Source organism: Brassica napus, chromosome C9, assembly GCF_020379485.1.
Source record: "Brassica napus cultivar Da-Ae chromosome C9, Da-Ae, whole genome shotgun sequence".
In the NCBI taxonomy this organism is placed as follows: Eukaryota; Viridiplantae; Streptophyta; class Magnoliopsida; order Brassicales; family Brassicaceae; genus Brassica; species Brassica napus.
In genome coordinates, this window is record NC_063452.1 from 21,890,109 (window position 1) to 21,915,583 (window position 25,475).

General features: G+C 34.8%; 4 protein-coding genes across 4 annotated transcripts; all 4 read left to right on the forward strand.

Annotated features, from left to right (window-relative positions):
- The first annotated feature begins 375 nt into the window (after nt 1-375).
- Nucleotides 376-4,330, forward strand: LOC106418285 (cyclin-dependent kinase F-4). The gene is made up of 13 exons (XM_013858951.3): nt 376-612; nt 939-1,102; nt 1,373-1,810; nt 1,905-1,983; nt 2,066-2,134; nt 2,214-2,303; nt 2,383-2,521; nt 2,627-2,729; nt 2,836-2,888; nt 2,979-3,045; nt 3,144-3,252; nt 3,350-3,794; nt 3,885-4,330. The coding sequence occupies exons 3-13, from the start codon at nt 1,803-1,805 to the stop codon at nt 4,088-4,090; spliced, it is 1,368 nt and encodes a 455-aa protein (XP_013714405.1). The 5' UTR covers nt 376-612; nt 939-1,102; nt 1,373-1,802; the 3' UTR covers nt 4,091-4,330.
- Nucleotides 4,331-8,365: 4,035 nt separating this feature from the next.
- Nucleotides 8,366-10,707, forward strand: LOC106380965 (MOB kinase activator-like 1A). The gene is made up of 7 exons (XM_013820816.3): nt 8,366-8,566; nt 9,043-9,091; nt 9,178-9,286; nt 9,419-9,512; nt 9,854-9,987; nt 10,094-10,257; nt 10,440-10,707. Exons 1-7 carry the CDS (start codon nt 8,379-8,381, stop codon nt 10,512-10,514), a joined length of 813 nt encoding a protein of 270 aa, XP_013676270.2. The 5' UTR covers nt 8,366-8,378; the 3' UTR covers nt 10,515-10,707.
- A 260-nt stretch (nt 10,708-10,967) lies between these two features.
- LOC106418708 (protein ENHANCED DISEASE RESISTANCE 2-like) lies at nt 10,968-16,939 on the forward strand. The gene is made up of 22 exons (XM_013859463.3): nt 10,968-11,399; nt 11,593-11,667; nt 12,054-12,107; nt 12,214-12,279; nt 12,467-12,570; nt 13,050-13,117; nt 13,202-13,318; nt 13,521-13,561; nt 13,667-13,767; nt 14,057-14,152; nt 14,482-14,546; nt 14,638-14,709; nt 14,804-14,959; nt 15,076-15,302; nt 15,380-15,419; nt 15,518-15,666; nt 15,739-15,840; nt 15,935-15,979; nt 16,070-16,210; nt 16,271-16,366; nt 16,441-16,542; nt 16,630-16,939. The coding sequence occupies exons 1-22, from the start codon at nt 11,262-11,264 to the stop codon at nt 16,729-16,731; spliced, it is 2,157 nt and encodes a 718-aa protein (XP_013714917.2). The 5' UTR covers nt 10,968-11,261; the 3' UTR covers nt 16,732-16,939.
- Nucleotides 16,940-19,273: 2,334 nt separating this feature from the next.
- LOC106377909 lies at nt 19,274-21,571 on the forward strand. The gene is made up of 10 exons (XM_013818124.1): nt 19,274-19,411; nt 19,494-19,752; nt 19,834-19,930; nt 20,013-20,131; nt 20,213-20,297; nt 20,395-20,500; nt 20,593-20,786; nt 20,892-21,015; nt 21,107-21,322; nt 21,422-21,571. Exons 1-10 carry the CDS (start codon nt 19,274-19,276, stop codon nt 21,569-21,571), a joined length of 1,488 nt encoding a protein of 495 aa, XP_013673578.1.
- The last annotated feature ends 3,904 nt before the right edge of the window (nt 21,572-25,475 follow it).

The window sequence follows — 25,475 nt, forward strand, 5'->3', positions numbered from 1 at the left end:
CCCAAAAATCTCTTTGTCCCTTTAATCGTTTTGATGGATAAAATTGCTATAAAATTAATAACAAATTGAATTAAATTTCACAGATATTTTCTAACATGGAGGAAAAAATGAAGGAAAATATTTGAATTGTAGAAAAAGAAAATAATAAAACAAAGTAAGAAAAGTCAAGGGAAGTATTTATCATCTGTTACAACTTGGAACGGAGAGCAGAGAATAAAAGGAAAACTGGGGGAGGCGGCCATCAAAATTCCAAAGTATACGGTTCAGATTGGCGAAGACGTCTTCAATAATCATCAACGGTCAAGAGGTAGTGTGTTACCGTACGTTTGGCTGCAGAAGATTATAGCTACCACCCACATACACGACCATAATGTTGCTTCTTCTTTATTTTGGACAACCACGACCATAATATTACTCAATAATTATATATTCCTTTTTAGCTGAGATATTATAAAGGAGGGTAGGTTTTTTCTTTTTAATAGTTATCACGAGAACCTCACAAAAATACGCGGCAAGGAGAGAGAGAGAGAGCGGTGGAGTCGTAAGTTTGCGTAGGAGATAACGTCTTTTTCCCGTCGTCGGAGACGGAGGTTATGCCTTTTGGCTCTTGAGGTAATCACAGATCTCTCCGATTTTCACCGATTGCAATTTTGTTTCCTTCGTTATGATGTTCCCTTTCGCTTTTGTGCTTCAATGGGATTGATTTGTGGTTGTTGTTTGATCGGAGTCGCGTTTCGGAGATCTGACTGAGTCGAATTTGACGTATCCGACTTGCGTTCGTGTTTTGGATCACAGTCAGATGAATTGGGATCTAGCTTGTGCTCCATTGATTGCAATTAGGGTTTCTTAGTGAATTTTCGTTTGAGTCTTTGAGGCATATTGTATGTTGTTCTTTGTGATATTTATTTTAATTAGTGATGTTTTGTGTTAATTAACAGGTTATATTAAGCTTTCATTTCTAGTGCCTTTGAGATATGGAACAAGATTACATCTGCTCAGGCTGCTACCAGTTTCGGGTTTCTTCATTGCAAGAAGCACTCGATTTGCGGTTTCTTGCGCTCTCTGGTTTCCTTGGTGGCTCTTTCGTCAACTGCACTTAGTGGTAGGTCTTTTGTGTGTTTCTAATAGATGGTTTTATTGAGTTTGTCCTTTTGGTGATATATTTGAGGACACCTAGCTCTAAATTTGATTATGATAATAAGGAAATATGAGGTTTATAAAGATTTTTGGGAGTATGAATACAGAAATATGGAAATTTTGAGAAAAGGAAATAATGATATCTAGAATTTAGGAAATCTCAAAAAGGAATAATAGAGTTTAGAGAGATCTTATTCTTTCCTGAATGTTTGTGTGGCGTCTTTGTATGTTACAGGGCTCATGTCTGCAAGTTATCGCTTCTTCGCATAGTCCTGAAGCCTCATCTAAACCTGGTCCTTTCAGTAAAAAAACTGTCTTAGTCCCCTATTCCATCATGTCTGGTTCTTATGGGAGCTGACTAACGAAGGATGTACAAGCTTCTTTTCAAGTTTTGACATGTCGTAGCTTTGATAGTCTTTTCCTAGAGTCTCTGAACGTTCCTTCCTGTTGGTTCATTGCGTCTTCCAGTCCTCAATATGTTTTGCCTTCTTCTCTTGGTGTCTTTCTTTTGCCTTGCTGGTCAACCGAGTGATTTTCAAAGTAAATAGCGACCAGCCTACCCAGCGGGAGAAACTTTGAGTTTGCTACTATACGAACAACTGGAAACTGAAATTATACATTACAGACAAAAAATAAAGGAGATACTTTACTTCACTGTAGAGGGGATGGAGAGGTAGGTTTGATTTCTCTTGAAATTTTCACTTATCTTTGGCTTCAGACCCTTTGATTTATATAATTCTTGTTTGATTTGTGATGCCTTACTGCAGGTATAATTTAATCAAAGAAGTTGGTGATGGAACTTTTGGGAATGTTTGGCGAGCTGTCAATAAACAGGCGGGTGAAGTTGTAAGTTGTTTTTTCCGAGAGGTGCTTCTGTACTATTAGTATTTGTACTTGTTTTTAGGGTACTGAAGTTTTCGATGGACAGGTTGCAATTAAAAAAATGAAGAAGAAGTATTTCTCTTGGGAAGAATGTATGAATCTGAGGGAAGTGAAGGTATCGTAACTTCTTTTCTGAAAAGTTATCAGTATATTTTCCTTGTGTGTCTGCTGATTCTTCTCTTTTCTCATGTTAGTCACTTAGCAGAATGAATCATCCAAACATTGTAAAGCTGAAGGAAGTCATCCGGGAGAATGATATCCTATACTTTGTGTTCGAGTACATGGTATACTTGCTACTTTTTGTTTGATCTTTTTTCCGTAGCTTTTTCTTCTCCATTGTCCTTAATATTCTTTCTCGACCAGGAGTGCAATCTTTACCAGCTTATGAAGGATCGTCCTAAGCTTTTTGCGGAATCTGATGTCAGAAATTGGTGCTTTCAAGTCTTCCAAGGCCTTTCTTACATGCATCAGCGTGGATACTTCCACCGTGATCTTAAGCCAGGTAATTGATAGCCTTGAATTGCCAATCAACACATGTGAAGGGTGTTTTGATTTTTCTGACGCAATCGTAGTTCGAAGAATCATGTGTATTTTTTTTCTGATGCAGAAAATCTATTAGTCTCTAAAGATGTCATTAAGATTGCTGATCTTGGCCTGGCCCGGGAGATTGATTCGAGTCCACCTTATACAGAGTATGTCTCGACACGCTGGTAAGGTTCACTTCCCTGATCTGTTGAAAGGAGTCCTAAAGAAAATCATTTTATTTGTAATTAGATGATACATGTGCTGATGGCGATTGCCCTAAATGTCTAACAGGTACAGGGCACCTGAAGTACTGCTACAGTCGTATGTGTACACGTCAAAAGTTGGTTAGTGTTCTCGAAATTCCAATAAAAAGAAGTGTCTTTCAATATTGTGTCGGTCCATTTCTTAAAAATGGTGTAATGTTGACTGTTTAGATATGTGGGCAATGGGCGCTATTCTGGCTGAGCTGTTGTCTCTTCGCCCTCTCTTCCCTGGAGCTAGGTATTTGTCAAAAAGTGTTTAATTGCGAATTGTCCTGATTAAAATAGTGTTGCGGATGTGATGCTAAGCTAGCAAAACGTCTCATTTATTGTGTGCAGTGAAGCAGATGAGATCTATAAAATCTGTAGTGTGGTAGGTAGCCCAACTGAAGAGACATGGTTGGAGGGACTTAATCTTGCTAGCGTCATCAATTACCAATTCCCTCAGGTAATGTTTGCTCAAATCTTCAAACGTTTCTGGTGAAAGTAGTTTCACGGACTTTGTATCTTTGGTTACTAGTAATAATCCGTTTGTTATCGTGCAGCTTCCGGGTGTACACCTCTCAAGCTTGATGCCATATGCTACTGCAGAGGCCGTTAACCTTGTTGAGCGTCTCTGTTCATGGGATCCCTGTGATAGGCCGACTGCTGCAGAGGCTTTGCAGCATCCGTTCTTCCAGAGTTGCTACTATGTTCCACCATCTCTCCGTGCCAAACCGTCTGTTGGACAGAGAGGGTCTCTCGAGCATCAGCAGCAATCCGTCAAGAGGTTGCCAGCGACTTTGACCTGTACTGCTAATAATAATAAGGCGTTCAACAGTTATGCTACTCCAAAGGCGAATGCTCTTCCTTACGGTGCTTGTCAGACCCAGAGGAAGCAGGAGATGTCTAATAAGATTAACCAGGAGACATCATGGAACAGCAAACCTGTGGGAAGTTATAATGTCAGAGATGCTAAGTATATACCACCACCTGGAAGGAAGAGTCCTCGTAAGTGAAATCACATATTCTTTTTTTTTTCCCTGGTCGTATAGTTTTGATTATTCGTCTAATGGTAATAAAATGTATGCACATCTGCAGCATCAATGAACAAGAAGTGGGTCTTTCCTCGTGGGCCATCAGAGAATGCAAATAAACTGGCAAATGCTGCGGTGGGAGGTGGAAGATGGAGTCAAAGGCAGACACAACAACCGGCAATGAAGGCAGGGTGGGTGGGGGATAGTGGTGACATGTTTCTCAGACCTACACAGCCTCCCAATCCCTACTCTAGGAGAATTGCTGGTTAATGGTCCAAGGGTCTTTCCTATGACCCCACACCCATCGTCATCTACTACTACCCGAGAGTCCAAGTCGAAAGTTTGAAGACTGTTGATTGCCTTTTATTTGTGTTTCTTCTTCCAAAACTCTTGTTTATCTATGGATCTTTCGTCGTTCTGTTCTTTATGTTCTTGACGTTTTGAATTCAAGTGTCTGTGTATGGAGTATTCTTTTCATTTTCACAATGAAGCTCTCGACTTTTGGACCAATCGTTCCATTGTGTATACATCTTTTTGTTTTAATAACTCCTGTCCTAGAAAAGAGCTCGGTCCCTTTATTCTGCATTTCACTTCAGGGATGGGTGGCAGCCCTGTTCTAAAACTCGGCCGCCTAGGCGTTACGCGTCACTTTTCCGCCCCGATTTATGCCAAATCGGTTTAAAAAATCGGATATCCGATTTTTTCCGCCTAGACTGCCTAAATGACCGCCTAGCCGCCTAAATGACCGCCTAGCCGCCTAGCCGGCCGCCTAATCTATTTTTTTATTTATTTTTTATTTATTTATTTTTTTTTTTTTTAATAATATTTTTATTTATTTATTTGATCTAAAATTTTATAAATATCATTTATATTCATAATTTTGATGAAAATTACACTATATTAAGTTTATATATTCTATTTGTGTGTTTTATACAATCTTAAACATGAAAATGTATTAATGTTATACACAATTAAAGATTAACATGTTTTATAACTTAGTAAACCATCTAAAAATTCTGCCCCGCATAATTTCCGATTAATCCCCGATTTTCTCTTTAGGCGCTAGGCCCAACCCGACCGTCCGACTAGCGCCTAGCGCGTTCCCGAACAGGGGGTGGCAGGAGTGGTTGGTTCTCTTCTCCCTAAACACAACTATTACATAATTTGACGAACAGGGGGTGGCAGGAGTGGTTGGTTCTCTTCTCCCTAAACACAACTATTACATAATTTGATAATTGTTTTGGAAGTTCCTAACAGTTAACAATAAAATCGTACATCTCTAAAACAACATATTTATCGTATCTCGAGATTTCTTTCTTAAATAATAAAAGTTTGCAAAATTTTATTATTTTTAGTTTGTTATTTAACATCTTTAGATATTATATTATCATATTGATAAATGCATGTCCATTCTTTTCTACCGTTCATTTATGTTATTTTCAAACTATTATTGTTAATTTTCTTTAAAAAAATTATTAAAAAATTTCAAGTAACTTATAGACAGATCTCTTGACTCTTTACTTTTTTTCTATACTATAATTATTGTTTTCTAAATATCCTTCTGTGAAAATCATTTTAAATGTTATATCTATATTATTAAAAGAGAAGTACCCATTTGAAAATGTCATTACTTCATTAATAAAACTTCCTATTTTTTGTTTGTTTTTTTCAGTTACATTAATGAAATATCCTTAAATGAATTTAAATTACCTGTTTTATTTCTTGCCTTTTTAGTTACATTAATGAAATATCCTTAAATAAATTTAAATTGTTATTATCATTGAATATAATTATTTTTAACATAATTTTAGTTTTCTTTTACATCAAAACTAATCATATTTTAGGATAATTATAATTTAAAATGTTAATTTTCAGATTTTTCAAAAAACATCTAAAAATATTTTCAAAGGTTTTGTTATAATTGTTTTTAAAAAATATTGAGTTGCATTTCAAATAAAAAGGTAAAGATATTTAAAAATATTCTAATTAAAATATGTACAATTTAATATATTTTTTACGAAATGATTCAAATAAAAAAATCACACATGAAAGAAATCATGATTTCTGTTAACTGGGCGGGTAATTGTTTATATGATATCGCACACGAAAGAAAAAATTATGTTTTTACAATTTTCTAATTAACTCTATATACTTAATTTTTTATAGGATATCGCACATTCGTCAAAAAATAGATAGTTTAAGATGCAGAAAAAATATTTATTTAGTGAACATAATATGATCAAATATTACAAATAGATCATTTAATAAATTAAATAATCAAAAACCGAAAATTCATATCCGCGCTGGCGCGCGGGTCAGGATTTAGTGTTATTTAAAATCCATAATTTTATCTGTGAATCAAATTAAAGATCTAAGAGAATTCATCATGTAGTTTGCTTAAATGACTATATTTTTAATTTTTGAGATTACACTCATGTTAAATTTATTTTATTATCACATATTTGATTAGTTTTTATTGAAAATTGTGAATGTAACAGACTAAAAGAATCTGTATCAAAACGTAAGATAAAAATGTTGATTAAATTTCTAACTGTTAATGAATAAATAAATTTGTCAATTTATTTTGATTGATAAAAAACAATTTAAAACTCATAAACAAACAGTTTTTAACAACATGTGTTTTACACAAGTGGCTTACTCTTACCAGCCACTACTTTAAAATAACTTTTTTGTAAATTCGTAGAAAATCAAAGAATGAAGTGATTCAGTAGAAAAAAAAGCCGAAATTAACCAATATTTTAGTTTGCTTAGAAATTTGTGTTACATGTTATAAATATAGATGATTTCTATAGTCCATGATCCTATCAACTTCCATAACTCCATAAATGTGATATATTTTTTTTTTAATATGACGTCCTTGTATTAGTTTAAGATATGCGATTTTGTTTGATTTCCTTCGCCAAATCCAGAAAAAGTCCGTGTACGCAGTCTCTGACGTAGTCCTTAACGAATCCAACATTCTTGTTGTTAACCTCCAAGTTAAAGAGCACCCTGAAGTTTTTGTATCACCACAAGGTTGAAGATCAGAAAAGTACATGCAGCAACAAGATCTACTTAACTCTGCACTAAGCATCCGATTCATTGCCTGTAATGATTTACGTTTTTTTTCTTTGTGTCTGAACTTGTTGCGTGTTGAATAACGACCGGCTTTGAAACATTATCTTACCTGCTTTCTTTCTTCTGTTTGCTGTTGTAAGATATTTGTGCAGTAAAATCCCAGGTAGGCATGGTCTTCTGTTCTTGTTTGGGTGAACAAGACCTTTGCTTTGATTGTTTTTCTTTGTCAAATAACAGTCCTGTTTAAAAAAAAAACAGTTTATGGTAAACATTTGAGTTACATAAAGTAGGAATATTTATTTATACAGAGTCTCTGAGACAGATAGCTGAAATGAAGTTACATAAGCGAAGTTACATAAGCTCTTGCGCAAATGAGATATGAAAAGTTTTAAGCATTTTGTTATGGGCTTCTTTTGTGTCTATTGTTTACTTTATAGTCTTGAAATAACGACCATCAAGTGTTATTGTTACACTACAGCAGGTTTATAGTTCATAGTATAAACTTCATACCATGCTAATATTATCTTCTTCTTTTTGTTTTTGTTTCTTCTCTATTCCTCGTCTTTGTGATGATTCTTGAGTGCTGAGCTAATTGTGTGTATTTAAAATCTGAGACTGAGAACTTCAGAGGCAAGGCCACAGCTGAGGGGATAGTTGCATACTTCGTTAATCCGGGTAAAACCAAACGAGATGTACAATGTCCCAAAGTTAAAAAATAAACACAAAGAGTAGCATATGCGGTACAAATGTGCAGACCGAGTGAGCAGATCGCTGTCTTAATTTTAGGGGCACAATGAAATGATCTGTGGAATCTTCAAAGATGAAATAAACGGAAATATAATACTCTCTCCGTTTCAAAATAGATTATATTTTGGAGAATTTAAAATGTTTCAAAATATTTGATATTTTGATATTTATATATTAATTTTAGTTTTACAGAAAACTGTGTCATCAATGATGTTTTATAGTTGTTTTTATGATTGGCTGAATTAATTTTACTTTATATTTTAATGTTACTTTTTAGAAAAAAATATATGCCTTAATTCTTGTGTATTCGATTAAAACATGAAAGTATTTTGAAGTAGACTGAGTATGAAAAACCAGCCTGCAATTTAAATTTAATACAGACAATATTATTATTCACAATAAAGAGCGCCTTGTTTTAGGGATCTCCACATTCAAGCATTGGATCCACGATGCAGAGAAAAAAATGAAAGTAATTTAATAAGCATATATCTCTACATGATCCATTGATTTATGGATCAACTAAAATGGAAGTAAATATATAAGAATTGACAAAATTTAGTTTCAAAAAGAAAGAAATACTGATAAAGATTTAATGAATTGTACGCAGATTCCAACTTTCCCAATCATTGTGTAGTCACTTCAATTTTTGCCAGCTAATAAGTGATCCATTTCAGAGAAAAAATAGAGGGTACAAATCTAAACTATTCAGAAAGTTAGGGGGGTTTATAAAAATATGACAGCTAATAAGAAGAGAGAGAGGGAGAGCCTTTCGTCATCTTTATATAAATACTCTCCCCTCCCTCACTTTTCCCGTCTTCTTCTTTCTCCCAGACTCTTCTCGTTTTCACCTGAGGAAAAAAAGAAGAAACTCTCTCACTCTCTCGATCGCTTAATCGCCATGAGTCTGTTTGGATTGGGAAGGTTAGTTTCTTCTTTCTATGCGTCAATTTTGTGTTCAATTAAGATAAGGCGATATAGTTTGCAATCTCAGATCTGTTTTGAATAATATGATATGAAAGCTAGTGTTGATCTTGTTTCTTCTGTGATCCATTCCTGGTACATTTGTATTGTGCAGGATCACCAAATCTTGTTGTGATTTTTGTTTTTCCCTGATCGAATCCTTTCAATCAGAATAAATATCGAATCAGAATATATGATCTAAAGTTCCTGTGGTTGCTGATTCGTTTCTTATTGTTTGGCATACAAAAATTTGATTTTAATTTTTGTATGAAATTGATGATTCGTCATATTATGAATTTGTTATTTGGCCAGATCTTACAATGAACATTTTTCTTGATTAAATCACAGCCTTTGCTTACTGATTCGGTTTCTTAAGATTTTGATGATTTTGGTTTGATAACGTTACTTCCTTTTTTTTTTTTTTTAATTATTCATAGAAATCAGAAGACGTTCCGTCCTAAGAAGAGCGCACCTTCTGGAAGCAAGGTGCCTGTTGTTGGTATCTTTGATAATCAAGCTGTTGTCATTAGATGAATTAATGAACTCTTAAGGTTTCTGTGATATGTATATAGGGTGCACAGCTTCGACAGCATATAGATGCCACTTTAGGAAGTGGCAACTTGAGAGAAGCTGTTCGACTTCCTCCTGGAGAGGATGCCAACGAATGGCTTGCTGTCAACAGTCAGTCTCTCATGCTTTAAACTTTTTTTTTTTTTTGGGGATAAATGCTGATCATTGCTTTTATATTCTTGAAATAAATTTTGTTGATATTTTACCCTTTTATTTTTTTTTTTGTTGCGTGTTTCGTTTCAGCTGTGGATTTCTTTAATCAGGTGAACTTGCTCTATGGTACCCTTACCGAGTTCTGCACTCCTGATAACTGTCCTACTATGACTGCTGGCCCCAAGTATGCTTCTCCTTTATTATCTCTTTTTTTCAAAAAAATTGAATCTATTCTTCTGAGGTTCATCCAGCAAACTCATTAATCTCTTCAAAACCCATAATTGTTTACCTCACACGGTGATTAATATAATTTGGGTTTAGTGAGTGATTATGCATATTCATTTGTTATCATGCAAGGAAAAGCTAAATGTTAATTTCACCGTTTCTGTTTCGTTCTGACTTCAAAATCGAGATGACAGTTTATCTATTAATACAATGAACGCTTCCAACTATGAACCTATGTGCTTCATCATTCATCTTGCTATGGATTCCTTCTTTTGACAAGTAACAAAACATATTTGGCAGGTATGAGTATAGATGGGCAGATGGTGTGCAGATCAAGAAGCCAATAGAGGTTTCTGCTCCAAAGTATGTCGAGTATTTGATGGATTGGATCGAGACCCAACTCGATGATGAGACTTTATTTCCTCAAAGGCTTGGTAATTGATAATAAATAATAATAATTATTGTCCATGAGAGCTAAAAGAGAATATATCGACTACTACGTATCCTAATAATGTTAATTTTATTGTGTGAACTTTGCAGGAGCACCATTTCCTCAGAACTTCAAGGATGTGGTGAAGACAATATTTAAACGACTGTTCCGCGTGTATGCCCACATATACCATTCTCATTTCCAGAAAATCGTTAGCCTTAAAGAAGAAGCTCATCTCAACACTTGCTTCAAACACTTTATCCTCTTTACTCATGTGAGTTTCTCCTCTTTCTAATTTTTAAGGGTGTGAAATAATTAGGAAATGTTTTATACAAATATTGCACTGAAATACAATTTTCTACCAACATAAAAAAAGTATTGAAAGCTTTATACTAATATTCTGTAGATTGTTTAAATTGTTTCCTTAACTTTGGGGCCATTGGTGGTATTGGGCAGGAGTTTGGACTGATTGACAAGAAAGAACTGGCGCCTCTACAAGAGCTCATAGAATCTATCATTTCACCTTACTGAGCAAAACGCCAATTTCAGATTTTAAAATCAAAAGAAATAAATTATAAATGGTAATGGTAATATGGTTTTAAATTATAAATCTATCCGTTTGTTTCCTTCCTAATTTCTCTGTAAAATTTAAACATTTACTATGTAAGAAATCCGATGTCGACTACCGACCCTTTCATGTGAAAGAAAAAGGAACTTTACATTATTTTATTGATTTTTACTCTTTTTTAAAAATGATGATTTATATTTACCGTTAAGCATCTCGAATCAAACAACACTCTTCAACCATCATTATTAGCCACATTGGACTTACGCCTGTTAATGGAACGTGAAAAAGGGTGCAAAAGCTGGCATGAGTAGTCAATTAAATGAAATTAAAAATCCTTAAAATTAACTGTACAGTTTCAGATTTATTCACTTTACTTATTTTCTCTTAATTAAATTTCACTTACACATTTAGCTTTCGAGTTTTTTTTTTGTTTTTTTGGGTTTTCTCTGATAAAAGTTGAAATTTTCGTTATCGTTTTGAAAATTTCGTGATTATACAGGAATTTCAAACCTTTTGCGAACTGATCATAAATCTTCAGAAAAAGAAACAGAGAATCAAACCGCCAGATTCCTTGGCCAATGATCCAATCACGTCTTTGATCTCACGCGGGAAGTACACTTTTCCGATTTGGATCTAAGATTCCGATTTCTGTGGGACATTGTTTGTCCCTTAAATATCTTCTTCGTCTTTGGGTGTGAGAAGGTAGAAAAATGTCAAAGATTGTGTACGAGGGATGGATGGTGAGATACGGAAGGAGGAAGATCGGACGATCCTACATTCATATGAGGTACTTCGTGTTGGAGCCTCGTCTTCTCGCGTATTACAAGAAGAAGCCACAGGATAATCAGGTGAACCATCCCCCCCCACCCCCGTATATATTATCTTTTGATCACAATTGCGTGTAGATCTCTGCGGATGGCTGATTTGCCGAAATCGAGAATATGATGGGTTGTTGAGGAGCTACAGAGACTTGACTTAATTCTTAAAATAAATTATTGCTGAAGCTTCTCTAATGGATGATCTTTTTACTTGTTGACGTAGCTTCCTATCAAGACGATGGTGATTGATGGCAACTGTAGAGTTGAGGATCGAGGCTTGAAGACTCATCATGGTCACGTCAGTCTTCTTTTTTTTTTTTTTTCTTTAAATCCTTTTTGTTATTACCATATCCATATGCCGACTAGTTTTAGTGCTTATGCGTCATTTACTGTAGAATGTGGTTTTGCTTAGTCAAATTTCTCTGCTTGATGTTTGTGGCAACCTTTTTTATTTAGGCTTTGGACTCTACTTGCTTTTCTGAACTTGTGAAGTTCACATCACCATACTGATGGTTTTTGATGGCTGAGTTCTAAATATTTCTGGACAAATGAACAGTGTATTTAATTGGGAAATGTACTAACTCTTGAGAATCAGTTGATATAGGTTCCCTCGTGCCAAGTTTATTTATCCCCTATCATATCCTTCACTGCAATTTCTTATCTTCTTCGACTCTGTTTTCGCAGATGGTTTACGTGTTGTCTGTTTATAACAAGAAAGAAAAAAGCCACAGAATCACGGTATCTTTTCTTTTCTTTCTGAGAATAGATCACATTAGTTTTATCTTGTTAGTATGCATTTTAATGCTTCTTGTTAGTTCATCGGGTGTATGTATCCTCTTGCTAGATGGCGGCGTTCAACATCCAGGAAGCTTTAATGTGGAAGGAAAAAATCGAGTATGTCATTGATCAGGTCTGTCATTTCTGTCTCGTGGAATCACAAACTTTTCTGCCATATCTTTAAGTTTCTGTCTTTGTACCATAGGGTAACTATTATCAGGCAAAAATGAGGACACCTCTGTATCTGCCTGTGTTGTTTATCCCAAATCTGTAGATTGGTGCTTATCTAACAATGCCTTTGTGTGTTTGTGATGTTGCAGCATCAAGACTCCCTAGTTCCTAGTGGTCAGCAATATGTTTCTTTTGAATATAAGCCTGGGATGGATGTTGAAAGGACTGCTTCATCGTCAGACCATGAAAGCCCGTGAGTGCTTAGTTGACATTATTTCTTTATTACTGCAAGCATGTTAAATTTTGTCTGTCAACAACTCATTTGCTTGGGTTGCTTGATCATATGTTTCTCTGCCTTAGTCATAAGTTATCGTCATGGAGTACAATTATCTCCTCTTCCTTCACAGAGAGTAAATCTGACATGTGTTGAGGATTGTGGTCTTTATTACGTAAAAGAAAGTTGTGGTTTGCCGATAATGATCATGAAATAAGCTTGAAAGATGGATCATGTTAAATACTAATAGTAAGCTAATCATCATTCTTAATATTAGATGCCTTTTCAATTCTGTTATGTTAGCTCCGAATCTTTCTAAGAATGTGACAAATGCCAGAAGATGCTAATCTAGTGCTGTATGTGGATAGTGATCAGAATCGTTTGATATATTATTTCTGTTGATGAATGGCACTGTATACTTATATTTATGTAGAAATATTATTTTCAATTTTCTTCAGGTTCAGTGCGCTGGAGGATGAAGATGACTCTCGACCTGATTTATTGAGGAGGACAACTATTGGAAATGGTTTTTCCTAATTCATTTCTACATGGACTAATCTGTTCAGCAGCGATCGTGAATGTAATCTAATTACCTCAAACAAACGTGCAGGCCCTCCAGAATCTATATTTGACTGGACTAAGGAGTTGGGTTCCGAGTTGTCTAACCATAATTCCAGCAACCAAGCATTTTCAAGAAAACACTGGCGTCTCCTTCAGTGCCAAAATGGTTAGTGGTTATGCATGGTTTCTGAAAGTATCATCATTTCTGCAAGGCATTAGAGTTGTGTTTTGGATCTATATCCCTCCTAAGATTTGTGCCTGTTATCTGCTTCAGAATAAATTTCCACTGCTATACAATCTGTATATCAATATCAGTGAATGATAAAGGTTGAAGTTGGGCCTAATCTTCCCTCTTATACATTTGGCAGGGCTTCGGATTTTTGAAGAGCTACTTGAAGTTGACTATCTTGTATGGAGCGCTTAATAGCTTTTTATACTTATGGCATTACTTCTATTGACTACATAGTCTGTTTATTTAGTCAAAAAAACATCATTTGCAATGCTAAACATGCAGCCAAGAAGCTGCAGCAGGGCAATGAAGGCTGTTGGTGTAGTGGAGGCCACATGTGAGGAAATATTTAAGCTTGTGATGAGCATGGATGGCACTCGATATGAGTAGGTCTTTCTCCATCTTCTTTATTCTCATTCATATTCAGGATAAAAGAGAGCATTTGTATTGTGTTCTTCTTTTTATCCAATTTCTTATAGTTAGAGGCTTCGTTGTCTGGAAAATTTTAATTAGATATTTTGTAGCAGTTAAACAGAGTCACTAACGTTGGGCTACGATAGTGTCTAAACCAAACTCTCTATCAATATTCAATACTATGTGAGCTAGAGTATCTTTCTTGTGTTCTCGTCTGTGATCTGAAGCTCTCAGTTTCCATCTTTTCTTATTGTCTGGCAGGTGGGACTGCAGTTTTCATAATGGGAGATTAGTAGAAGAGGTGGATGGTCACACAGCAATACTCTATCACAGACTTCTGCTCGACTGGTTTCCAATGTAATATTGAACTCGGAAAATAATCGTCCAATAATACTCGCACATCTCGGTCAATTGCTTACAAAACTAGAGATCTGATTCAAAATCAACCAAATCTTTCTGTCACACCCTCTACGAAATACACCAGTTATCTTGGGGCCTCTTGGTTTTCTGCAGATTTTCATTTATTTTGTTTACCACAGTCCATTCTTCTGAAGAAAACAGTGGGAAGGATTTACAGGACCGTTATAATGCTTACTATTTGCAATCCTCTTGTTCAGTCAGAATATTACCAACTTCTCTCCAGGAGCTCTGTTTTATTTAACTCATACTATCAAAAATGGCTGCAGGGTTGTGTGGCCTCGTGACCTCTGCTATGTTCGTTATTGGCGTCGTAATGACGATGGAAGCTATGGTATCTCCCCTTCCCCTTTTACTTATGCTAGAAACTGGACAGCCTCTTTTATATATCTAGTTTACTTATTTATCTTGCTCTTTCTGTGAAGTGGTATTGTTTCGTTCTAGGGAGCACGCTAATTGTGGTCCGCAACCTGGGTTTGTTCGAGCTCATCTTGAGAGTAAGTGTAGTAGCATGCAAATTATAATCCACAATCAAATCTTCTGATGTATTACGTATTACAATCTTAACTTAGATTACCTTCTCTTGTTTAGGTGGAGGATTTAACATCGCCCCACTAAAGCCCCGAAATGGAAGGCCCCGAACGCAAGTGCAACATCTAATACAAATTGATCTTAAAGGTTGGGGTGCAGGTTATCTTCCAGCATTTCAACAACATTGTCTTCTTCAAATGCTCAACAGTGTCTCTGGTATGTTCCTTTGTGCTCTCATTTTCACGGAGATCCATGTTGAGAATGACTTCTGCTCTTCTTTAAACCGCACTTGCATCTGCCATTCTTAAGTCATGGGCTCATGTTCATCACAGGTTTGCGCGAGTGGTTCTTGCAGACGGATGAAAGAAGTCATCCGATCAGGATACCTGTTATGGTTAACATGGCACCTTCTTCCTTAGCCTTGGGCAAAGGTGGAAAGCCTCAGCATAAGTCTTCGCATTCTATTGATCAGACAAATGGGGCCGGGAGAAACTCTGTGCTAATGGATGAAGACTCGGATGACGATGACGAGTTTCAGATAGCTGAATCAGAACAAGAGGTTGGCCTATCAAGCATTCTCTTTTGAACCATATATTCTATCGAGTTAAGACTACCTTAACATTTTTAATATTTCAGCCTGATACGAGTAAGCCAGAGACTGTCGCCAAGAAAACAGGTGAAACTGATAGATGCATCCTATCATTAATTGATATGTTCTACCAGTGAAAATGTATCTAATTGCTATGAATTTGGTCGTGTCATTTGAAACCTCAGAAGAGGAACCTGCTCTCGACATTGATCTGTCTTGCTTCTCGGGTAATCTACGACACGATGATAATGAAAATGGGCGTAACTGCTGGAGGATTTCGGATGGAAACAACTTCAAAATCCGTGGCCAGAGTTTCTGTGAAGACAAAAGAAAGGTTAGTAAATTTTTCACCTAATGGACATTGCACCTATTCAATTTCTGATCACTCTTAAACATTTCACTGAAGACTCCTGCTGGGAAGCATCTAATGGATCTTGTAGCCGTCGATTGGTTTAAAGACACTACAAGAATTGATCATGTGGCTAGACGCAAGGGCTGTGCAGCACAAGTAAGAGATACAATCTTGCTTAAGTTCCTACTTAAGGGAGATATTAATATCCCTTTTCCTGTGCTATTATTGATCGCTTGATAAATTTATTCAGGTTGCTGCAGAGAAGGGTCTTTTCTCATTGGTAGTAAATGTTCAAGTAAGTTTTTCCCGTGAACTACAACGTAATGTACAAACTACAAAACTTAAGGTTCTTTCTTAATAGATGTGTAAACTGGTATTTTTATAGGTTCCTGGATCAACACACTACAGTATGATATTTTATTTCGTGACAAGAGAACTCGTACCTGGGTCCCTCTTCCAACGGTTTGTTGATGGTGATGACGAGTTTCGCAATAGTAGGCTCAAGCTTATACCTTTAGTCCCCAAGGTATCTCTCTCTCTAGTCCTAAGACAAATTGATTCACATAATAACCCCTCAATGATGCAGGGTTCATGGATAGTAAGGCAAAGCGTAGGAAGCACCCCATGTCTTCTCGGGAAAGCAGTTGATTGCAACTACATCCGCGGTCCGACATACTTGGAAGTGAGTCCACATTTTGTTAGCTTTTAAAAAGAATCAGAAAGTTACTCAAAAGAAACGTTTTCATTCTCATGCAGATAGATGTAGATATCGGCTCATCCACCGTCGCAAACGGTGTTCTCGGTCTTGTCATCGGTGTTATCACATCTTTGGTTGTCGAGATGGCTTTCCTTGTACAGGTAACTCAATCTAACAAAACTCCATCCTTAGGGTTGCTTCTTCTTCTCTTGAGATCTTACGAATGATACTGAGATTGCGTTTCGTAGGCGAATACACCAGAAGAATTGCCGGAGAGACTTATCGGGGCAGTGAGGGTTTCCCATATAGAGCTATCGTCTGCTACAGTTCCCAAGTTGGATTCAGATTAGTCTTTAAGGTCTCTCTCACTATGTCCTAAACCTTTATATCAACCTCATGTTTGGTCTTGTCTCTTCTTATATACACACTACACTGCCGTCTATTCTTTTCTTTCCTGTTTCTCTCTTATCCTTTGATGTTACACTATAGTGAGAGAGAACAGGAAAGTAAAAGCGATTAATTAATTTACTTTATATAAAATAGGCGACATTCAAAAGATATCACTTCAAAGTTCAAACCTCATTCTTCAAGCAAGTTCCACTGCAGCGACGAGGAACAACTAGTTAATGCTGTTTTATCTTCCGTCTAGGTAGCTTATTTGTATAAGTTTTCTTTCTTCGTAGCATAAGTAATAGTAGTTATCATCCTCTCTTCTTTTGTCGAATACATATATGATGAGCCCAACTTTTCAATATCAAAGAGTAGAATTGTTAAGACATGGAGGCTTCCTCGTCTCAAACGTTTCCCTCAAAACTTTATATAAAAAGAAGTGTCATTAGTAGTATATATGATTATTTATGATGACCTTGATGATTTTGTATGTGATTAATTTGTCTGTTTGTTTTAGTCATACAAAACTTTTATAGAATAGTTTGTAATAGAAACTATAGTGAGAAATTGTTTAAACTACCATATTCTTAAATTGTCGTTTGTTTTAGTCAAGATGCATCCCCTGTACGATTGTGTGTTTTAACTTTTAATATAATCACAACACCTTTTTAACATAGATTGGCCTGAAATGGTTTAACCAGCAAAACGATCGAGTTAGCATCTCAAAAAAAACATTTTATAACTTCAAACATGATTTTTTTTTACTCTCCAAAAGAAACCGAGGAGTGGAACTCTATATTTGAAGTTTCACTACGCAAAATTTCAAATTGAAGTTTCATATTTTTGTTTGCATTTTATTCCCTACAATTACATATCACATTTATAATTCTTATATATATTTTTCCGTTTATCGTATTAATCCTAAAAAAAAATATCTCACAAAAATTTTAATTTACACTTTAAAATAAGATTTTAAATATTTTAAAACAAGATTTAGACGACAACAATACAAAAACATTAACAACAAACAAGCTTTTAAAAAAAATACATGAAGACATAACTATTACACAAATTTAAACATTACAACAACACTAATAGTCAGGTAAATTTGATCCGGAAACTCCAAAATCTCCAAATATTGTCCAAACAAATTTTGTGTACCGAATATGGTTGTTGTTGTTGTTGTTTTGATGTCTTTTTGGTACGATTCTTTCTTATTCAGATCGAATGTAGTCACTGAATATTAATACCATCGATAGAGTTAGCAATTTTTATTTTCCTCTTTTACTTATTTGTTCAGATCTAATATATTTGAAAGTTTAAGATCATCGATTTCAACAATTTTTAGTTTGTAATCTACAAATTAAAAATCAAAGAGAGTCATTTCTTACTTCGGAATACACTAGTTGATCATATATACATTACGGAAATAATTTTATGGAATATTGTGCTTGAAGTTTAATATTAATTATGTTATTTCTATTTAAAATTTAAATTTTAATATAATAATTTATTAATTACTTTTTTAATATTTTTATGTTTGTGCTTAGTTATTTACATTTTTTTATGAATTCAAATTAATTATGAAAAACATAAATACCATAATATAAAATAATTTTGAAGTTAAGTTTGAAGTTTTGATTTTCGAGAAGAGCACATTTAAACTTCAAATATAGAGTTTTGGAAACTTCATAATAGAGTGTCTTTTCGGAGATGCTCTTAGGTGCATCATGACTTCATCAGTTGAACCCACGTCTATCTATCTATCTATAATCTAAACTATTAAAGCAGAAGTACAAATAGTAATTACTCCTTATAGTTGCACAAAAAATTACATCCCTATGCCACTACCATTAAACTCTGTAGTTTGACTTTTTTTTTTAATTCCTGAAACATTTTTGCCTTTTCGTATTTCTTACCCACCCATGATATTCTCGGTTTTAAAACAAGAAAATCAAATCTTCCATGCGTATATGAATAATAATTTTTAACTTCTTAAAGTGAAGATAACAACTAACTGAAAAGGATATTCTACTGCATGATACCCAATCTTTTTTTCCAAGCCAAAAAGCGTGTTACGAAAGCTACACCAACTAAACAGATATTCACATATGTTGTTAAAGAAAAATTCTAATTTATAGCGCCTATAATCTCGCCTAAATCTACATAATTAATTAAGATATTAATGTAATCCCTATTTAATATCGGCCGCTACTAGCATATATAATTATCTTTCAAACAACTTGCCAACCAATTAGTGCATATCTCTAAATATCTAATATTCTCTTTTCCCTATTACATAAAAAATAATGAATGTACATTAAATAATTTTGCAAAGATTTTGCTATTGATTATGTGTTTAAATTATAACTACCAAAATTTACCATATAATTATTACGAATTAACCTAACGGGATCCCATTTGCTATCACAACTATATATATCTCATCATCTATTCTCCAAATCATATAAAAAAAAAAACACAAAACCGCAAATGTCTAAAATGACGACATTTGTTCCTCTCACAAAACTCAGGCCATTCAAAGACAACTGGAAAATTCAAGTGAAATGTTTACATTCATGGAAGCAAAACACACCTTTTGCAGGTGATACTTTCGAGATGGTCTTAGCAGATCAATGGGTAAGTTTTGTAATACACATTTCTTTCTTTCATTGTATTACTAATGTCAGAAATCTATCTAATATGACTGTGTTTTTCTTAGGGTAACAAGATCCATGCTACTAGCAAACGATCTCTCATGCAACGGATTCAACGTGTCTTTCCTATAGATTCATGGGGAGTTATTGAACATGTTACCGTCACTCCAGCTGGTGGTCAATATCGAACTACCAACTACAAATACAAGATGGTTATAGCAGAAGACGCTGTGCTATCAAGATCAGATTTAGCTGATGATAGAATTTTCCTATCTCTTGCTAATTATGAAGAAATTGAAAATGGGACCAAAAGGCCAGCTTTCCGTTATATTCATATTGTTTTAAATCATTTCATTTCTGTTTTGATATAAGTCGTTACCTATGTTTCTCTTTTTTATCTCACAGATGTTATAGGAAGAATTCATGAACTTGGTGATGTACAGACTGTTCAAGTTTCTGGCGAAGACAGAAAGAGGGTTCAGTTTCGTTTAGTTGACGCAGAGTTTGTTTTCACAACACTTTGTTTTCGTTAGCTTATACACTTTATTTTTCGTTTACTAAATAACATGTTTTGATTTCGTCAGAGGAAACAATCTAGCATGCTGTCTCTGGGGAACATATGCAGAGCAACTTGAACCGTTTACTGGCAAAGATCAAACAATTATTTGTTTGATCAGGTTTGCAAAAATCAAAGAATTTAGAGGTATTTGTTTTGACTCTTATAACAGTACTTGATTAATTGGTTTTTTGTTCGAATTCAAACACTATGTTTAATGCTTAATAGGAGAGCTGCAAATCACTAATGCTTTTGATGCTTCACGTCTGTTCCTGAATGCAATGATCCCTGAAGTTACCCATTTAACTGAAAAGTTTTTCTTTTGTTATGCTTTATATATTATTACATGCGTATCTTTCATATCTAATTTTTAAAAATGTCGAAATTTTACTGATCTTAATGCATTTAAGGCTGTCAAATGATGATCTCTCTGTTGGTCTGGTCCAAAAACCTTCTTTATATAACCGGAATGATGCTGAGATCAAAACAATTTCAGAAGCCGCTGAGGCCACTCAGGTACATTATACATTTTTTCAGAATTTAATTGTTTTGCCTTATGGTTATGAGCATTGTAAAACAAATCGATTTTAATTTTATAAAATATTTAGGTGGAGATTTGCAAAATCATATGTACTATTGAAGCAATAGATACAGATTGGTCTTGGTTCTACATTGGTTGTAACCGGCACCAAAAACGTGTCAATAAGATTCCTAATGTTGATTATGGAAGGATGACAAAGAAAGATAAGCCTTTGTTTCGTTGTGAACATTGTCGTTCTAATATCAATACGGTTGGATCCAAGTAAGTGGTGATATTTACTTAAACTAATTATTGACAGTTCACATATTTTATTTGATCCAATTATTCTTACTATATCCTGAGTTTTTGTTTTTTTTTGTTGTATAGATTCAAGCTACATTTGGTTGTCAAAGATGACTCTGCAACATGTAATTTGATGTTGCTAGGCTCTGTTGGTAAGTCCATCGTTGCAGTGGATGCTGAAGAATTATGGGATGGCTCTTATGAGGAGGTATATTTTGATATGAATTTGTGTTTTGTAGATACTATTTCCCACGATAATAGTTTAGATTTAACCCCCTTATATTTCTACTTTATATCAGATTGAAGATCCAGAGATACTACCAGAACCTATTCTTAGTTTGGTGGGAAAGTCTTTCTGTTTTGGTATTTCCATAACGTTAGACAATGTCACAAATGGTTCAGACACTTTTGTTGTTTTAGAGGTTTGTTCTGGAGATAAAGTTCTTACTATCGAGACTGGCTCTCAATCTAATTCTGATATGGTCACTACTTCTTCTACCATGTCATCTAGATCAGTAAGTATATTTTTTATTTATTAAGTGTTTGCCTTACATGTTATTACTGTGTGCGTAATCATAGTTTCTAACAAAGCGTAAAATTTTAAATGGATTTAGGCCATGATGTTGGATCAAATTTCCTCTGATGAGTGTCCAACTCCTATAACAAAGCGCAAGGAAGATGATTATGACCTACAGGACCTAACATCTTCTTCCAAGAAACAGTGCATCAAGATCATCAAACAAGAGAAGACCAAGAATGATTAGGCTGAAGATCAAGTTTCTTTCCGATATCGAACTCCTTTCCCTATTTTTCAAGTTGTTGTTATGCATTGATTTATTCCGTACTTTCGATTTGAGGCTTTGTGTTTTTTTTTTTGGTTTTTTGTGTTATTTGAATTTCCTATATTAAATAATAAGCTGGGTTTTTATGTGGATTGCATTAAAACGATGAGATATATTAGATGCATCTTATATTTTTAGTCATTCTTTCAAAATTTAATTTAAACTAATATAATGTAATTACTAATTACTAATCAAAACAATGTTATTCAGTTCACACAACAGCCTAACTAACCAATCAACTCATATAGTTCTAAAGTAAAACTATACTAACTTGCGTAATCTAAAGGTCTCAAACTGACAAAAGAGTAAGATTGTTTAGAAGAGTGTACCTGTCTTAAAGAGTATGAATGTTCGAATCTGCTCCATCTTTGTTTCTCATGCATCGGTAGTTTTACTAACAAAGGCAATATCAATTTACATGCAGTAAGAGTAGGAATCTATATAAATGTCATACAAACCCCCGTTAATGTTACAGATGTTTAAAAACAATAATTACTAATTAAACTTCATAATTATAACTATTATCCTAACTTTAAGGTAAGTATATATTGTCAATCTAAAATTACACCCTGTAAAATAGTAGATTACCTCAATATATGCAAATCTAATCTTAAGCTCTCCCATTCTTCCCACAATTTTTTTCTTCTTTGTGGTCGTACAAGGAACATTCCTAGATCCAAACACTCAAGTGATGAATCGCAAGAGATGAAACGTCCAAATAGGATTTGACACTGCCGAAAAAAACAAAACCGCATCATGCAGTGATATGCCTAACCTTGAAGAGATTCAGAGGTTTTCTAATCCCATCTCAAACCAGCCGATTCCATTAAGTTCTATTTACTTTACTCTTCAAAACTATTGAGAATCAACATGTTCCAAACTACACTATTCCTACATATCAACAAATACGCAAGCTTTCACCGCAAACACTTTTAAATAAAAGTAGATGTATCCTTGGTAAGTGATTCATCTAAAATGACCTATTAACTATCATCATGTACAATCATCAAGTTCTATAAAATGTATTTCATTTTCTAATGTTTCTAAGGTCTCGAAAAGATAAAAGACCAAGTGAATGACATCCCAGTGTTAAGCAGTTGCTTGACCTCATTATCAAGTAAGTGTTTGCTTGGGTTATTACTGTATATATATGCTCTAACCTGTTCATTTTTCATACTCATTTCAACTTTCTTTAATATTATAACAGAGGATCTACAAAAGAGGAGTTTCAAATCTATGAAAACTAAGGGATTCCATCAAACCAGAAGTTCAAGTAATGTATTGAAAGACATTACTAATATAGCACATCTGAGGAAAAAAAAATGCAATTCATCATCATCTACATTCGATGCGTCAGCTCAGTCCATACAAGAAGAAGATCGATTAGTCGGAACTGATTTGTTTGGAGGTAGCCAATCTTTTATCAAGTGTACGATTTTTTATGCTCTTTGGTACTTAAATATAATTGAAGTTTTTGTTTAACAGGGTTCATTGATACAGATAGCCAGCAAGTCTTTGAATGTTCTTCTCTAGAGAATACTGATACAGAAAATGAGGACTCTGATTTAGATGATACTATGGATTTTGAGCCTGAGGTTGATCCAAACGATAGAGAGAGAGTGGCACCTAATTCAGAACACACTGTTGATGTTATAAAGGCGCCAAAACCACCTAACCAAAAGTGTGAATAGTGAAAACGGTATTGATTCTGTGTGTTTTCTTGATTCATTAACACGTTTTATGTTCATCTTTGTCTTATTTAAGCATGTTTCTATTTTGATGTGAAATTTGTAGAGTACTTAGATGAAGGTGATCCGGACTACAACTGTTCTCATTGTGGTGCTATCATGTGGTATGGAGAACGGCTAAACAAGCGAAGAAACGCAAAGAATCCGACATTTTCATTATGTTGTATGCAAAGACAAGTGAAATTGCCGTTGTTGAAGGAACCACCAAGAGTTTTAAAAAATCTCTTGCAAGGAGATGATCCAAGAAGCTGACATTTTCAAAAACATATAAGGCCCTACAATATGGTTTTTTTCCTTCACTTCTCTTGGTGGAAGAGTAGAGAGGTCTCTGAAAAAAGGTAGAGGCCCTGATATGTTTCAGCTTCAAAGAGAAAATTATCATTTATTGGGTGCGGGTATCACACCACCTGAGGGGAGTGAACCAAAGTTTGGACAGCTATATATAGTTGATACGGAGAATGAAGTTGAAAACAGAGCAAAATGTTTAAGGTATAAAGTTTATTTTTTAATGAAAAACTGTGCTTTTAATAGTTTAGATTTTTTAAAGAAAAACCGTGCTTTTAATAGTTTAGATTACTAACATTTTTTTTTTTTTATAGCTTGGATAAACAGAAAATCCAGGTCAAGAAAAAGGATCATCTCAGAAAAGATATTATAGAGACTTTAATGAAGATGTTGAATGAAGTCAATCCATATGTTAAAAAGTTTAGATCAGCAAGGGACCGCTTCAACACAGATCCTGAAAATTCTTTTCATATGAGGATTGTTAGTGAGAGGTTAAATTTTGGAAGAACGTATAACACACCCACAGCTTCAGAGGTTGCTGCGCTGATTCCTGGAGATTTTAGTCTTGATATGGACAGGAGGGATATTGTTCTACAACAAAATTCAGGAAAACTACTGAGAATAAACGAGATTCATGCCTCATATCTTGCACTTCAGTATCCTCTTTTGTTTACATATGGTGAAGATGGGTCCAGACTTGGTATTAAGAAAGGAGCAACAGAAAAGACGAAAAACCAGAAGAAGCCTAATATCAGTATGAGGCAATGGTTTGCTTTTCGCCTGCATGAGCGTAAGAACGAATCGCATTCTCTCCTACATTCTAGAAGGCTATTTCAGCAGTTTGTAGTGGATGCCTTCACAACGATTGAGTCTAATTGTTTGCGATATTTGAAGTTAAACTAGCCTTCTTTGCGATCAGATAGCTATGACTCTATTAAAGAGTCTGAGAACGCAGGAAAAGTGGATATGAATGAGCAAGGAACTGAGTTTACATTACCAGCTTCATTCATAGGGAGTCCTAGATATATGAAGAATTGTTACTTAGATGCTATGGCAATATGTAAGCATTTTGGATTCCCTGATTTTTTCATCACTTTCACATGTAATCCCAAATGGCCAGAGATCACAAGATATGTTAAGGCGAGGAAGCTAAAGGCTGAAGACAGGTCAGACATTATATGTAGGATTTTCAAGATCAAACTTGATTCATTGATGGATACTCTAACCAAAAAAAATATTTTGGGAGAGACAATCATGTAAGTTATACATGTATGATCTGTATATTTAAATTGTATTCCTTACGTTTGCGTTTATTCATATTTTGACTAAAATGTTTTTTTTAAACAGCTATGTACACAATTGAGTGCCAGAAACGGAGTTTACCACATGCTCACATTCTCTTATTCATGAAGAAGTTAAAGAAGCCTACAACAGACGATATTGACAACATCATTTTTGCTGAGATTCCTAACAAGAAGGAAGAACTAGAACTGTATGAGGTCATTAAAGATATGATGATTCATGGTCCATGTGGACGAGCAAATACTAATTCTCCATGTATGGAGAATGGCCGTTCACTACAAGAAAACATAATCTTAACGAGGGCGGTTTTCCTCGCTAATTCGTCGTAAAAGAGGCTTTATGACGAATTAGCGAGGAAACGCGTTTGCTCGTTACACGTCTGTCGTAACACATATTTCCTCGCTAATTCGTCGTAACTTAGCGAGGAATGTATTTCGTCGTAAAGACGAAGCAGGACGATTCGTCGTAAAGACCACGTCAATATTCCACGT

Coding starts and splice junctions, on each gene's coding strand:
- LOC106418285 (XM_013858951.3), top strand. Junction 2,135..2,213: donor TGAATCTGAGGGAAGTGAAG/GTATCGTAACTT, acceptor TTCTCATGTTAG/TCACTTAGCAGAATGAATCA. Junction 3,046..3,143: donor CCTCTCTTCCCTGGAGCTAG/GTATTTGTCAAA, acceptor TATTGTGTGCAG/TGAAGCAGATGAGATCTATA.
- LOC106380965 (XM_013820816.3), top strand. CDS start 8,379: ATGACAGCTAATAAGAAGAGAGAGAGGGAGAGCCTTTCGTCATCTTTA. Junction 9,287..9,418: donor CGAATGGCTTGCTGTCAACA/GTCAGTCTCTCA, acceptor GTTTCGTTTCAG/CTGTGGATTTCTTTAATCAG. Junction 10,258..10,439: donor ACTTTATCCTCTTTACTCAT/GTGAGTTTCTCC, acceptor GGTATTGGGCAG/GAGTTTGGACTGATTGACAA.
- LOC106418708 (XM_013859463.3), top strand. CDS start 11,262: ATGTCAAAGATTGTGTACGAGGGATGGATGGTGAGATACGGAAGGAGG. Junction 11,400..11,592: donor AGAAGCCACAGGATAATCAG/GTGAACCATCCC, acceptor TTGTTGACGTAG/CTTCCTATCAAGACGATGGT. Junction 11,668..12,053: donor TGAAGACTCATCATGGTCAC/GTCAGTCTTCTT, acceptor CTGTTTTCGCAG/ATGGTTTACGTGTTGTCTGT.
- LOC106377909 (XM_013818124.1), top strand. CDS start 19,274: ATGACGACATTTGTTCCTCTCACAAAACTCAGGCCATTCAAAGACAAC. Junction 20,132..20,212: donor AAAAATCAAAGAATTTAGAG/GTATTTGTTTTG, acceptor AATGCTTAATAG/GAGAGCTGCAAATCACTAAT. Junction 20,501..20,592: donor AAGCCGCTGAGGCCACTCAG/GTACATTATACA, acceptor TAAAATATTTAG/GTGGAGATTTGCAAAATCAT.